This window comes from Falco rusticolus, chromosome 4 (genome assembly GCF_015220075.1).
Source record: "Falco rusticolus isolate bFalRus1 chromosome 4, bFalRus1.pri, whole genome shotgun sequence".
Taxonomy (NCBI): domain Eukaryota; kingdom Metazoa; phylum Chordata; class Aves; order Falconiformes; family Falconidae; genus Falco; species Falco rusticolus.
The window spans coordinates 52232028-52247279 of NC_051190.1; the positions used below are offsets into that span (position 1 = coordinate 52232028).

General features: G+C 45.1%; 1 protein-coding gene across 2 annotated transcripts in view; it reads left to right on the plus strand.

The window, feature by feature from the left end:
* Positions 1-291: 291 nt before the first annotated feature.
* MYL3 (myosin light chain 3) overlaps positions 292-15252 on the plus strand; it is a 35566-nt gene continuing 20605 nt past the window's right edge. The window contains exons 1-2 of one of the 2 annotated variants that reach the window (XM_037386930.1): positions 292-381; positions 774-916. In XM_037386930.1, coding sequence (XP_037242827.1) covers positions 794-916 — 123 coding nt within the window. In that variant the 5' untranslated portion in view covers positions 292-381; positions 774-793. Of the gene's footprint in view, positions 382-700; positions 917-15252 lie in introns of those variants that run through there. The other variant, XM_037386929.1, reaches the window with a different exon arrangement.

Genomic DNA, 15252 nt, shown 5'->3' on the forward strand with positions numbered 1-15252 from the left:
GGATACCCTTATCTTAGTTATTCTAATAGGAATTTGGCATTCAAGTCCCTAAAATGGTCTGGAAAATCTCAGACGTAAGGATGTACTTACAGAGACCCAGTGTTATCCCAGACGCTGTGTGTGCGTGTTTCCATGCTTGTTAAATACTTTCTGCTATAAGCAATACTGGTTCTTTGCACCTTCCTAGGAGACCAGTGTGTGATCTGAGGTAACAATTCTCCCCTGTGCCAGCTAACGTGTTGATGGTCAGCCTCCCATATAGCTCCATCCTCACGTCTAATTATAAATCTGTGGTCATCTTTTAATGAACAGCAGCACAACAAAGGCCGGGGTGCAGTCCAGCCTGAAAAAGGGACGCTGTGCAGCAAGTGAGCTGGGAAGGTAGGTGTCAGCATGGCCCTGGGGATGATAAAACCCATTGATGGACCTGGGTCATAACCCAGCCACCCCGTGTACCGCACATGCATGCACATGCGCACCAGAAATGTTTGACCCAGCGCCAGCCTCAGCCCTAAAACCCCCAACCTCTCATTCCATTTAAGTGTTAATTCATAACAATGCCGTATCTGATGGCTCTAAAATAGCCCGGTAAATGTCTTGTCCTTTTATAGCAGCAGCCCTATTGTAAGCTCTGGCATGTGACAGGTTGGAGAGTGACACAAGTGTGACTTCAGGAGACTGGACAGGCATAAAGACCTGTGTGCGCTGGCGATTTATCTTGCAGCAGCCACCTCTTCCCTGACTGTCTTGTCTCCTTCTCTCCCTTCCTAAAGCAGCCCACCAGCAAACCAGCATGCCTCCAAAGAAGCCCGAACCTAAGAAAGCTGAACCTAAGAAGGAAGAACCCAAACCGGCACCTAAACCAGCAGAACCAGAACCCAAAAAAGAAGTTGAATTTAACCCAGCTTCTATCAAAGTATGTATCTTTTGAGCTGGCATAGGAGGAAGTGGGCTGGTGGGGCTTGGGTTGGTGGTGGTTCTGGTGGTGGTGTATTCAGTACTGTGAGATGACCTTCTCCAAAAGCAGCTCATGGTTTTGAGCAGAGAGTGTGCAGCAAAGGCAATTGCCGCAGGCAGAGTAAGAGTGGGACCAAAGTTGCTGAGCGGGTGTCTGCTAAACAGAGAAGCTAAAAGCTGAATTTTATTTTACCTGAAGATGTTCAGATGTGTTTGTCCCATCTTATCCCCAAAGTATCAGATTTTATTGCATGCAAGTTTCACTGACCTCAGTGGGAACATGACTGCTCCTCTGCAGGCAATACTGCAGGTACATGTCAGGAAGCCTTGACTGTACCCGGGGCTGACCACTGACTAACCAATGGCCAAGGCCAGACTGGAGCGGGCTTGGATCATGTGTTGAATTAATTTCTGTCTGCCTGGAATGCATCACTTTTGTAGACATTACCAGTCTGGGACTTCTTTAAAGTGAGCCTTTGACACCTCCTGCAGTTTTCCAGAAAAGCCCAACTGGATGGCAAGGGAACTATGTGCTTATGTGCGTACTTTGGAAGGCAGAGAGAAACTTGGGCAAAAATCCAGGTTTCCTGTATGACCTGCTACTTTCAGGTTCTGCCCCAAGGTTCCTCCAAAGGGCATGAGCCTTCTCCTCCTCCTTTAGAGAAATTTCTACTGGAAAGAGTCAGTGCTGCTCCCATCAGGGTTTGCTGAAGTCTTGTTAAAATATGCAAGGATAAGATTATATTTCCTATATAGGTTTTGAGAAAATTTGGGGTCACTACTGTTATCCTGAGCTGCCTAACTGGCATCACGTTGCCCTTTCAGTAAACCACCCCATTGACAGGGAACTGCCAATGTTTAGGAAACACTCAAGGTTTTAAAGCTGTGAAGTAGTAATTCCAGTGAAATGATGCTGGAGGTCTGTTTTCCTTCCACTTGTTTTTTTTCATGGAAATTGACCCTTCAGCAGATAACTGAGAGTGACTCATATTTCAAAAGAAATTTGTATCAGAGAATGATAAGGAGAAAGAAATTATATGTTCCTATGGAAATGACCATGAAATGACCTCCTGACTTATAAAAATGCAATAAGCAAATGAAGATCTAAAGGTGAGTAGTTCCCCTTTGCTCCTTCTGCACCACACATGTTCAAAGGCAATGTCAGAGGCCCCTGCAGGCATCTTTAGAAACACCTCTCCCGTATTGTTTGCACAGTAAATACCCCAAGATGGACCGATACTGCAAGGCATAGCAGGATTTCTTTGCAAGGCATTGTCCTTTGGGAACTGTCCTTTGGGAAAAGGCATTGTTGCCCTTGGGAAAAAGAAGAGGAGCTTTGCAGCATCTCACGGGTTTCTTTCTCATAGGGATTTGGCCCAGACAATGACTGGGTGCAAATCAGCATTATTTGGTTGATTAGTTTAGAGCAGCCAGATTCTTTCCTGTTTCTTACAAGATACTGAGCAACCAACAGGGGAGTCCTGGTGATCACCTGTGTTTAAGGTGAGCCATAGGACATGAGGCAAGACTAGATATTGCTGAAGAGGAAAAAGGACACAGCTCCACTGCCATCCATGGCACCAACTCCTCAGAGCTGAGACGAGGGATGAATGTCTCTGGGATCCTCTCTTGTTAGCTCAGAAAGTAGTTTCCCTCTCAGGAAAACACAGAAACTATGTGAGGAAGGGCATAAGTTACTCTGTCTCTTCGATGTGCCTCCTGAGCACGTGGCAACATGGCTCTTGCGTGGCTTGTAAATCATGGACTGCTGAAACTGTTTGCTTCTTCCACATGGGACTGACTCCTGCAGCTAGGGATTTATAATAAAGGAAGCACTGACAGTGGGTTTGTCCTGCCTTGAATCATAAAGACCTTGCAAATCTTTCAGTTTTAATACCAGTGAAAAAAACCCAATAATTTGTAACTTTATCAAGAAGTCTAATTACATGGAATTCAGTTTTGGGCTAGTTTTTAAAGTACTGACACTCGAGTAGTGCTGTGCTCCGATAACTTCCACCATGACCTTGAGCAAGTGGTACGTGGTGGGATCCAGCTTTCTGGTAACGTCTCTGTACTTAACATTCCTGCACTGTAAAAGGAGGAGAGGGCAATCGCAATAGCTTCTTTTCCAGGGCACACATAGCTTCAGCCAGAATACCATGACATTGTGATAATGTTCAGCTGGGATACTCTGACACTGTGGTATGAAGGGCAGCTAAGTCCAGTAGAGAGATGAGCTGTAATTAAAAAAAAAAACACCAAAAACCAACCCTCAAGCTGGTACCGCTTAAAAAACATTTAACACCACCATTTCAGGATCATCAAATACATTTTCATCCAAATAGGATTTGAAACCAATTCATTTTTTGCATTATTTTTTAAAACGTACTCGCTCTGCACACTTCTTCATGCAATTTCTTATTTTGCCTTCCAGCACAATTTGCAATTATGGACTCCTATCATATTTTTTAAAGTGCTAATAAGTGCATATTGAGTAAGTAAATCCAGTACTCCTGTGATAGCATTGCTTCATCTTTGCAGAGAATATTCCATTATCTACGATATAGCAATTAGGACCAGGGAAAGCATAGGTAGATGCATGGGTTGGGTCCACGGTATTTTTTTTCCCCAAAACTCATATGCTATAAGGGGAGACAGTATTCTCTAGAGAAGTTTTCCTGGGAGTTTTTCAATTAAATGTTTTTAATCAAAAATGCTTTTGTCAAAATTGAAGCTATTTGTGCACAGGGCTGGCAAATATACTGCTTCCTGCTCCATAAACCTAGCTCTGGTGGAGCTCAGGCCATCTGGTGTAGATCAGAACACCTCCCTAGATCATTGTACAACATTTGAAAAAAATGCCTTAATGAGTTTTTAAATTCTCCAAACATCCCTTTACTGCATTCCAGGATGAAACTCATTCTTGTTTTCATGCAGAAGATAATCTGTAGTTAAAAAAAGGCGAGGAAAACAACCTTGTGTCAAAACAAAATGTTAAAAATTAATGAAATGCATCCTTTGATAGGAATGTCTCAAATTATCTATATTCATTCTTAGACCTTATTGCACAATTTTGTATTTGGAGTTTTTGACCTTTTTTTTTAGGCACTAAAAAGCCTCCAAACTAACATACTTCTGTGGTAGGGAAATGTACTTCTTGTTTCAATTTTCCTGTGTGTTAGTCTGCTGTCATGAGAATGGTCTAAAAGCCTTATTTTCTTATTTTTCTTTTTTTCTTAATTTTCTATGAGCCATGTTTGATTTTCCCATTGTCTTTCTCTTGCCGTTTCATTGTCTCAGTCTGTACCGAGTCTCTACTGGGTTATCAGCTGCAGTAGCCTAAATGTGAGATAAGTCCCATTAAGTACATGCAGTTATTCTAAAGTGTTAATGTTACTCACATATACATTCCCATAGGATTTGATCCAGTACTTTGAATCAAAGTAGATTGTATGTGACTGAATGTTGTTTGCAACTCATAGAAAAGAGGTTGTGGTTTTTTTGTTGTTGTTGTTTCTTTGTTTTTCTGTAAGAGTTTGGCTGAGTCCCCAAAGAATTATGTTTTTAAGAAATTGTTTCTAGGGCTCCTGAACCTCTTTACTTTGGGGAACAGATTGTCCTGAAGAGATATTGTTGCAAGAAGATTGTCTGTTGCATATACCTCATTCATTCCCACCCAAATGCTGTCTTTTAGTAGGGGGGAACATTTGCTAGATATATATTCTGCTCTCCTGAAAAATAGTAAGGCTGATGCAAAACAGGATTAATCTTTTATTGTTATGGACACCAAAGTTGTGTCCATACCATTAACCATTGGAAAGCTGATCATTGATCTTAAATGAATCATCTGTAATCAGCAGAGAGAAACTCTCCTGAGGTTTATCCCTTGCGGGTGTGCTGAACACATATATCAGGATGGATTGGATCACCCTTGGAAGACGCTGATCTCTTGATAAGGGGAGATGAGACAGGTATTTGGGTGCCGATGTTTCAGCTGCTAAAGATAGCTGAGATGACGTGTGCTCAAAGTCCAGTGAGTCCTGGGTCCCAAAAGGCCATGCAGAGACAACTGGCATATGTGAGGACCCGAAGGAACACAGCTTACCATATAGAGTTATCCTTGATAGCCACGTTTTCCCATGTCATCACTTGATATGCTCATTGTAGCAGCATACAGTAATACAGGTGCCTGGGGAAAAAACACTCATCGCTTATTTCTGTGGAGCGCTGTGATCATGAAGCCACGTGAAACTTGTTCTCCCTGAAATGCCCTGCAGGCTTCTGAACATCTGCAGGGATACTAAAAAATAAAAGTGTCTTCCCTTTTTCTGCAAGGACAGATGTAAAAGCATCTGGGATGGGAGCAGCCGTGGGGAAAATGTACAGGCATGGCACAGCACCGGTAAAGATGGGATCCTGCCGGACTTGTCTGTTCAGCTGGGAAGCACAGAGCGTGCCACAGTGTGACGGCCAGGTCACAGCCAGCAGATGTGCAGGGCTGCACGTGCGAGCTGTTGCTGCAGCGTGAGGCAGGACTGGGCAGGCTGGGGTGGCTGCACTCCCAGGAGAAGGGATGCAAACATCTCCTGGGGGAGATGGATTGATTGTCATGGGGGAAAATCCCATTTTAGCTTCTAAATGCCTTGCTAGGTGGGATTGGCAGAGGAGATTTTGCTGCCTTGCTGAAGAAATTATTCTGGGCTGAAGTGACTGAAATGATTATTTCGGAGTGAGCTTGGATGTGGGAGAAATGTGAGTTAATAGTGGACATTCGTGTGGGAAGGGCTTAGGGGAGTGGAAAGCAGGAGTTACTTTGTGGATAGAAAGGGGTTTGTTTGTGGGATGAATGTGCTGCGGGTTTCGAGCTTACTGCTGGAGAGGGAAGGGTATTTTGCACGTGACAGAGGAAGTTACCTACGTCCCTGCCTTCCGTAAGAAGCGGGGGTGTGAGTGGGTAGAGGCGAAGGGTTTTGTAGGCAAAAAGGCTTCTTTGTAAGTAAGAAAGCTGAGGTGTTGGCCCACTGGAGACTGTTTCTGAGTGTGCAAAAGAGTTGTTTTATCTGGATGTGTGAGGGAACCATGAGCTCATGGGCATGCGTCTCTTCTGGGATGAGAGGCTCAGCAGCGGATAACCTTGTAGCTGGTTGGTGGCAGGAGTCTAAGGTCCTTTACAACCCATGGAAAACATGATACAACAGGTTGTATAAGAAAGAAGGGGCCTTTTCTTGCCAGAAAAAAAAAAGGCCATTTGCTGGGCCAAGATTAGGACATTCCAGTGCAAGTGTGATTTTAATCTCGGCATGTTGAAGAACCCCTTCCCTCTGGTACAGAGACAGCAGGAGCATGTGTCTTCAAAGCCATCAGCAAGCTGTGTAACCCCTGCTGTACACCAGCAAAGCACAGCTCCATCAAGAGTGCCTCAGGTAAGATGGTGGTACAGGGCTGTCCCTGAGCCCCCAACACAGGGCAGCTCCGAGAACAGTTTCCTTGAGTCTCTGAGCAGATGGTGTCCTGTGGGATGCTAAAGGCATCCAGCTAGTAAGGGCTTGTCTGATCCAAAGAAAGCCTGGCTGGATATTCCATGCAGTGCACATATCATACCCAGCTTGCACAAAGTAGTTATGTTCTCTTTTAGTAAGATGCTGGGGGGCAATGCAGGTCTTTGCTCACTTTGAAACCTGTCCTGATGTTAGATCTCATGGAGTTTGGCCAAGCCTTCCTTGAGAGCGACGTGGGATGCCTCTTTATATGCATGTATGCCTGAGCCTCCAAGATCAAGACATCTTTATGCATGTATGCCTGAGCCTCCAAAGTCAGGACAGCTGAAGGTGGTCACCATATGAGTTCCACCTCGAACACCCTCTCATCTTTCTCTCTCTAATCTGTTTTTTGCCTTGCTTTCATTCCTTCCAGGTGCTACACATTTCCATTGTCATCACCGCTATTATTATTGGCCTACAGTGCGTGTCGGTAGAAATACTTTTAGAGAGCAATTTCCCTCCTGTGCTCACATATGTGAAAGTTTCTGAAGTGGGCAGACACCTGCCAGGCTAAACCAAGCCCACGCTGGGCCTCTTTCTCTCTCAGTGGTTTCTTCCTGAGCCTTTCAAGCCCAGAGAAATTTGAGTAGTGAGTCTTTAGGAGGCCCCAGGCGAAAATGAGTGAAAGTTTAGCAAAGACAAGAGACACCATTGCGAGCCCGAGCTCGCGGGAGTCAGTAGGAAATGTTTCCTTTTGAGTGTTATGGGATTTGCCTCTGACTCACCATTCTTGCCATGGACCAGTGCTCTGGCAAGGTGTGAGAACTTTTGTAAGCTTATTCTGATTTATTTTTAATTTAGTGAGAGGCAAATGCCTCTTAGGTATGTGCTGAAAAATTGCATAGATCCGGCAGAATATCTTCAGGTGCATAGAGGCAGCTCCCTTTTTAGCATCATAACAGTACAAACTCCTGTAACTCCGCAGGAAGACTTCAGATGCCACTTATTTTAAATACCAGATAACTTTTTTAGGATGGGATGAATTAATCCTCCTGCAGGTATAATATGGTATAGCGCTTTCCCTTTGTAAGTGGTGCTTTCTCGCACCCTGTCTCACACCCTCTGCATAGCAGGGGGTGCAGAGGTCTGGTGTTGCACACTCATGAGTCTGCATGGGGAGGAGAAGCTCAGCTGGAGGATGCTGTCAGGGCTGTCACCACAGTCTCTGTTCCCTTTCCAAAGCCCCCCCTGCCTGTGAGAGGCTACCCAGCTACCACAGGTATCTTCTCAGGAGCTGGTGGCTGAGACACACTGCCTTGCACATAAAAATCAGCTGATGGTCAAGCTTATAATGCCCAACTAACAATTTCTTTCAGTGCTTCTGGATGGACCTCAGAGATTAGCATAATTAAAATGCCATGCAGCCATAGCATGCTTCTAAATGCAGCTCTGCTCTTTTATTCTCCCCTTTATTTATCACACTCCGTGTCATTCTGGAAGCACAGGACGTTCCCAGCCACGCTGGCCATTGTAGAGCAGCTTATAATAGTGGAGTGAGCACCTTTCTCCCTCCTGTCCCTCTCTTTGCAGCAGCTGGCCCCAGGCTGACATGAATTTGGCAGCTTGCTTGACAGATATGAATCAGTGCCTGAAAGTATAAAGGGTATTTTTCAGCGTTAGGAAACCACCTGTGGCCTTGACCCAGCAAAATGTTTCATCAGAAGAAGGGATGTGGGATGACTGAAGTCCCCGGGGCTGTAGCATCCCAAAAAGAGATGATGCCCAAGAGATGCAGGCCAGGATGCAGAGCAGGGAAGAAATAGTAAGATGCTGAGCAAGCATGCATTAAAACACAGCAAAAGGGTTCCTTTGTAGTATATTCCACTCATTCTAAGGGCCAAAACTGAATAGCACTGGAAATTGAAGGAGCTTTCCAGATTAATTTACTGGGCCAACAAAAGCCTGGCTATCTTTGTGTATCTTCCTTGTTTGCAGAGCTGGGTGATGTTTCTCTTAAAAATATTTTTTGGGGAGACTTGAAAGTGCAGTTAGGTGGTACCAGAATGCTTTGCAAATAGACACAGATTTTGCAAAGTTTTCCAAAAAAATCTGAAAAGGATAAAGAAAATTACCAGTTTCAGCTTTTTTTAGTTAATTCCCTCTTTAGACTTTTTTGATCTGAAGCAGCTATTCATTTTGAATGGTTCTTTCCTTCTTATATAAAAAAAACAACCAAAAAACCAAAAAAAAAAACCACCCAGAAATTTTTAATGGTGGAATTACCTCAGTTTGGGCAGAAGAGAAAATTTTGACCAATCTGGAACATTTTTTCTCCCTCATTTCCAACTAAAACTGTCATCAAGTAGAACACAAAACCCAAACCTGTTTTCAGTTTTAATCAAAATTACTTTTTCCCTGAAAATCTGGAAATTGCTCAGTGGCACCCTAAAATACACCACAGTATGATTTTTTTTTAAAAAAATAATAATTTTCTGGGTAGTTTCCTCTTCCAAGCCTTTGTTATGCAGCTGCCAAAAAATAACTTCTTTGCAGTGTCTGGTGTCTGTGGCACAGAGACATACAAAACCAAACCTGTAAACAGCTCAGCTCGGTCTGAGGGATGTAGAGACGAAAACCTGTCAAGTTTCATATGTTCTTTTTTATTTGTAATAACTCGGAGTTGCAGTGTTACTGAATCCTCAGGCCTTGGAATATTTAAAGCAAAATAAGCAGCTTTCTGAGCCTGTATCTGGATTGCTGAGAAGCAGAAGTGCAGTGGGATTTTCTGAACATGGCTTTCTTTAGTCTCTCATGGAAAGGAGATGATTTCTGTGGAGGATCTGAAACACCATTAACTTTATTTCCCTAATACATAAGGAAAAGCTGTGGTGCTGGGTAGACCCTGCCCAAGGGTAGCCCAGCTTTAGTGAGTCATTTGGAATCATGGAAAGTAAGATTTTCTGCAGGTGTGCCTGGGAGGATTTTTAATCTCCATTTCCCCTTGTAACCCTGCACGTTCCACATCTTTATCTGTCTCCTCTAATATTTATACACACCTTGTCCCTGCAGTATTTCCCAGCCTGCTTTTCAGAAGCATGGAAATTGTGCAAAGCAAAGAATTGTGCAAAAGCACTAGAGTTGGTTTGAAAGGGTTTGCACTGCTCTCAGCAGGGTGATTTCAGTGCTGTTATCTTCCCAGTTGATTTTCTCTTTTCAGTCATTATCTCAGACAAACTAGGACACGAGACATTGTTTATTTCTGCTTTGCCACCAAATGAACTTTGCAGCCTTTGGAAAAGTGGGGGGCGGGGGGGTGGGAGAGCGATGAGCAAATAACAAGTCCTGTTTTGACAGTTTCTGGGGTTTTCAAGCGGCTCTGCACCAGGTCTTGACCTAGGAAGCCCTTAGGGCAATACATCCTGCCACAGCCATTTATCTCCTGAGATCTCAGCCAACATGTTTGTCTGCTTGTCCAGCACGTGGTGTGGATGTGGCCTGGTAGGCTTGCTTGCGTGTCTGTAGTTGTGCCTAAGGTAGGTTTTCTTTGATTTATACATGGGGAAGTAAGCAGCATATCGGTGGGGATATGTCATGCTATGGGTGTGCGAACCCGAGGTGGGAAGCGAGCTGCCTACCCGTAGCTTTGCCATTGTCCCTCCAGCCATGCCTCCCAGCCTTGCCTTTTCCTTTGCCTCCCTCCCATCTGCCCCTTGATGAGCAGGGAGTTATTAAAAGCACACTCTGGGTATGGAGCAGCTCTGTAATAAGATCTGCATTTCTCACATAGCTGCTAAACCTCAATCAATATGGTTTTAATCGCCATTTGTGTAACGTGCAATAACTATTAAATTTAAATTAAATGCATAGCTCAGAGCATGCAGAAGGCCCTGGCCAAAGTGCTAACTTTTCCCAAGTTGCTGGAAAGCTGGACTGTAGAGACAGAATATTTATTCCTCTCATAAACCAGTTAAATCTTAACTTGGAGAAGGGGAAAAAATGTTGAGAGTAGTTATACTAGAGATGGGGCTGGAGAGGAACAGTGGCTCTTAATACAAAGAGAAACTTTGGGTTTCCCAAACTTTTGCAAAGACGTTAGTGTTCGGGTAGAGGTGCCTGGGTGCATTTTTCCCCCGTGTCTGTGCTAAAAGGATGGAAAAAATGTTAGTGGGGTGTTCCCCGTGGGAAACAGAGGCACCCAGGTTGTGAGCTGGATGGGGACGTGACTCAGAGCCAGATGATGATGATGATGATGATGATGGTGATGATGTGCTGCCTTCCCTCCCAGTCCTGCACCCATCCCTTCCCAGGGGCAGGCTGGTTACCAGCCTGTCACCGAGTCCTTGCTGTGCTGGCCAAGGGCAATGCACCTCCATATGAAAAGCACTGCCAAGTGAAAGAGCCCTTCAGCTCCGCTCTGCAAGTCCCAGGAGTGACCCTGGGAGCTGCCGCCTTGGGTGAAGCCCTATCTCTGCTTTCACACGCTCCGGAAGCAAAATGGGGACAGTGATAAATTATAGCTCTGAGATGGGCTTTCATGAAGGGTTTTGAAGTGTTAGAGGAATAGGACTGATCTAAATACCTAAAAGATGTTATGGAGCAGTTCCCCTTGGCAGCAGGAAAGGGCAGGGTGAATCTGCAGTGATTTTCAGGCTGAGGCGTGCAGCGGGTGCCTGCTTAGGGTAAAATCGGGGTGACCAGTGAGCTCTGCACTGAAACCAGGAGCATGAGCAGAGCTCCTGCTGCCTCTCTATGCACCTGCCTCCAGCTGATGATGACACCTGCCGACCTTGCTGCACAGGCTCTGGGATTTTGGGTCTGAAATCATCCCAGCCTCTTCTAAAGCTATAGTGGCGCTGGATAGTCTCCAAGTATAGAGCTTTTGATGTTGGACTAGAGCGAGCTCCTCCACCTCCATCATCTTTCCTCCCCCAGCCCAGGGACAGAGCTATTTGCTTAGGCTTTGCTGTAAGGTTTCCAGGTGGCAAAAAGATTGGTTAAACCTCAGGTGTTACTAAAAATAGCAACAACAAAGCAACATCAAAGCATATTTCCTAACAAATTTTCATATAAACATATATATACATATATATGTATAAAATTATCATATGCTAGCCAGTGTAAAGAAGTGGAAAGGAATATGGGAAAGGAAATGGACGTAATATTAGTAGAGGGGCAATGCCAAAATAATCTCCAGAATGTTGGGGGTTTTTTTCCTCCTAAGCAAATTTCCTTCTTGAGTTTGATTTCATGTCTCATTGTATGCACGCATCTTACATGGCATTTTCCCCTCCCCTGTCCTATCTGCAATCTGAGTCCTAAAAAAAGCAGACAGCAGAGAGGGACTCACCTAAATTTAAACTGAAATCATTATGCTATGCTCAGGGTATGTGGTCAGCGTGCAGCCCACCTCTCTGATGAGATAGCTGCTTACCAGAATCCCAGCCATAGCCAGGGAACCGGGGGTGACTGCCTTAAAAACAGGGATCAGGAGAGCTTTAGTGGCTTTTGCTCATGCATGCCATCCACGTCACGGACCGACTAGTAGCAGGGGTCAGTCAGCATAGCCCCTCCAGTCATGCATACACCGATGCTGATTTATCCCAGCTCAATACCTGCATCCTACTTTTCCAACAGTCTGTGCTGTAGGTCCAAAAGATTCTAGTGCCGAGATTTGAAAGGATCAATGCAGGTTTATTCTGGTCCTTTATAAACCATCATCTCTCACGTCTGCTTTCTCTGGCTGCCTTCGGGGTTAATGTGTGTGTATGGTTGTGAACGCGAGTTGTGTGTACAATATTTGTTAGGGAGAAATCCTTCCCTGTAAGGGCGGCGAGGCGCCGGCACGGGCTGCCCAGAGCAGCTGTGGGTGCCCCAGCCCTGGCAATGCCCAAGGCCAGGCTGGACGGGGCTGGGAGCCACCGGGGCTGGGGGAAGGGGGCCCTGCACGTGGCAGGGGTGGGACTGGGGGGTTTTTAAGGGCCTTTCCAACCCAAACCAGTCTAGGATTCTAGGAGATATATATATAAAATATATATATATATATAAAAAAAATATATATATATAGTAAGTGTGTGTGTATGTATATATATAGTATGTGCATGTGTGCACAGGGATGTATGTAAGAAAGAAATGTGTGTGCTGTGCAGTGAGGTATATTCGTATGTACATATGAATCAACACACACAGGTAAACAGACATAGATAGAGATGTGCAAACATTTCCACCCATGCATGCCCCTAGGAAGTTTTCCATTATCCGGTTGCCTCGTGCATGTGTAAGCGCACACCGCACCCATGCAGGGTGCCTGGATGGCCCACCCGGGGACCCGTGCCCCCTTCCCAGATCTCCAGTGGGTGCAGGAGAGCCAGGCCCTGCAGCCTGCCATGCTGGGACCACACTGGGATGGAAGGTGGCACTCAGCCCACCACTTGGCCAGAGTATCCAGCCTCCAGCCTGCAAAAGCTGCTCGGCTTCAGCAGCCTTGTGCATCCCAGTGATCAGAACAGAAACAGGGACAATTCATCGATTGTGTTTTCTGGGAAGCAGTGGAACATCACGGCTATTGGACAGATGTGACTGAAAAATCTCCTGCGAGAAGTGTGTTCCTGTGAATGATTTTAGAAAAACAAACTGATTTATAACCCATCCAGCCTTAAAAAAAGCAGCAGTGGGGAACAAGGAAATAAAACCTCAAAAAACCTCAGCTATGGTTAAGAGCAGCATGAGAGTAGCTGGGGGTGGGGGGGTGGGGGGAGGGGCAAAGAGAAAATAAAGAAGAAAGAGAAAAAATCAAGAGAAAAAAGGAAAAAGATGAAAGAAGAAAGAAGACAACAAAGAAGAAAAAAGATAACAGAAAAAAGGGTAAAAATAAGAAAACAAAAAAGGGAAAAAAGAAAGATAAAAGAGAAAAAAGAAAAAAAGAATAATTAAAAAAAGATAAAAAAGATAAACTGTTTCTAAGGAAAATAGCTCAAACTTTTCAGTGTTTGTGGTTAGTGCTGACTAGTAGGTAACAGCCACAGCCTGGCACAAGGTAAAAACGTTTTGCCTCTTTGTTTTAATGTTTGCAAAAGAAACCCCCACCTGAAATGAAATGCCATCAAACGCCATGCTGCTCGGTGACAGCACTTTATAAACACAGCGACTGAATCTTTCTCCAGCACCTGTGTGTATGATGGCAAGGAGCGTGCAAAGGGTGTGAAAGGGCGCGGGGGGCTGCGGCAGGGACACGCTCAGACCTAGGGGGTCTTGGGAGAAGCTTGTTTTCCAGTGGCACCTTGCAGGCTCCACTGCAAAGCCTGCAGAAAACCATCCCCAGCCAGAGCACTTGCTAATGTGATCAGGTTTTGGACATTGACACTGCTGTAAGTGGACTGAAAAACAAACCTGAAACTCTGATACATCAGCTCCAGTTGCAGTTGTAGGAAACTTCAGATTTGGCTTCTTTCCACATAAATAAACCTCTAAGTCAAGCAAAGGACCCCAGCAGGCTGAACTGAAAGGAAAAACTCAAGGTGGTGGCAGGGAGAGGGAAAGGATTTCTCTTTCTTTTATTTTCTCTTTCTTTTATTTTCTACCAGAATCTGAAATTTCAATAAAAGGACAGGATTTAAAATTTCCGTCCTCTTAACCAGCCTCCCAGCTGGGGCTCTGGAGCTCCCTGGTGGTGCTGGGGATGGGCAGGAGCATCCAGGACAGCTGCGGTTACACAGCGAGATCAGAGCACGCTGCTTTCAGCTCACAATGACTAACGTCCTGCTTTGGAAAATAGTAATAAAAAAAACCCCAAAGCCACCCCCAGAGTATGTATGGCAGGTATTACTTTGTGCTCGTGGATTTTCTATGGGGAAATTTTGGCCCATTTTAAAGTGGGGCTGGGTTATAGTGTGATTATTTTGGGAGCAGCCTGTGCCCCGCACCTGCCCGCTCCATGACACAAAAGCAGAGCTCTCCCAGCTGCCAGCACGTTATCGCGGGGACTCTTGGGCAGCTTAACCTTGGTGTAGTTTTGGGGTGTTTTTCTCCAAGACAGTTGCAGGGCAAAGAGTGTGATGTTTTAAAGGGGTCCAGCTACTGTTTGATTTTGCAGGAACGGCAAGTGCACAAGTATGGGACTGGATTAGGTGGGGGCTGGAGGTTGGCATCACTCCATCCCATCCCTGGGAGGGCTTGGGGTGGCAACAGCTGCAGTGCCGGTGATGGAGAAAAACACCACCTTTGGGACAGAGTTGAATGGCTGCACCGTGCTGCTGTGTGAACCGTACGGTGTGGGGTTGTGTCAGGGGATGGCAGGGAAAACATGAGTATTTCCTACCCAGGACACTGAAGCTCTTTTGTGTGCACTGGGCTTCAAAACACTGTCAGCCTAGACCTTGGAGGAGGAGAAGTGTGGTAGGTGGTTGTGGTGGCTGATGCTGCTGGTGGAGGTACTTGCCAAGGTATTTTGTTTCTTGGGGGACCTCACTGTGTATGAGCAAGAGCTTCAGCTTCCACACGCAGAACTGATTCCTTTGCTTCCAGGAGATTTTTGCTTTACAGATGCCTTTTTCTATGCCTTGCCTGAGACCCATCAGGCTCATTTCACTTCGGCCAACTTAATGCCTCACATGGTCTCATTCACCACTAGCATGACTGACACATCAATCAGTAACCTACAGGAGTTACACAACGCTGTCATCTGAGAGCAGAATTAGTTCAGCAAAGGATGGTTGTTTTTAGGCTTGGTGGGAAATTAAAATGTTTGAAGAAACCAGCTTGAATTTTCAGGAAGAGGTTTCAGCAACACACAAAAAACCCACAGAAATTCCTTTTTGGC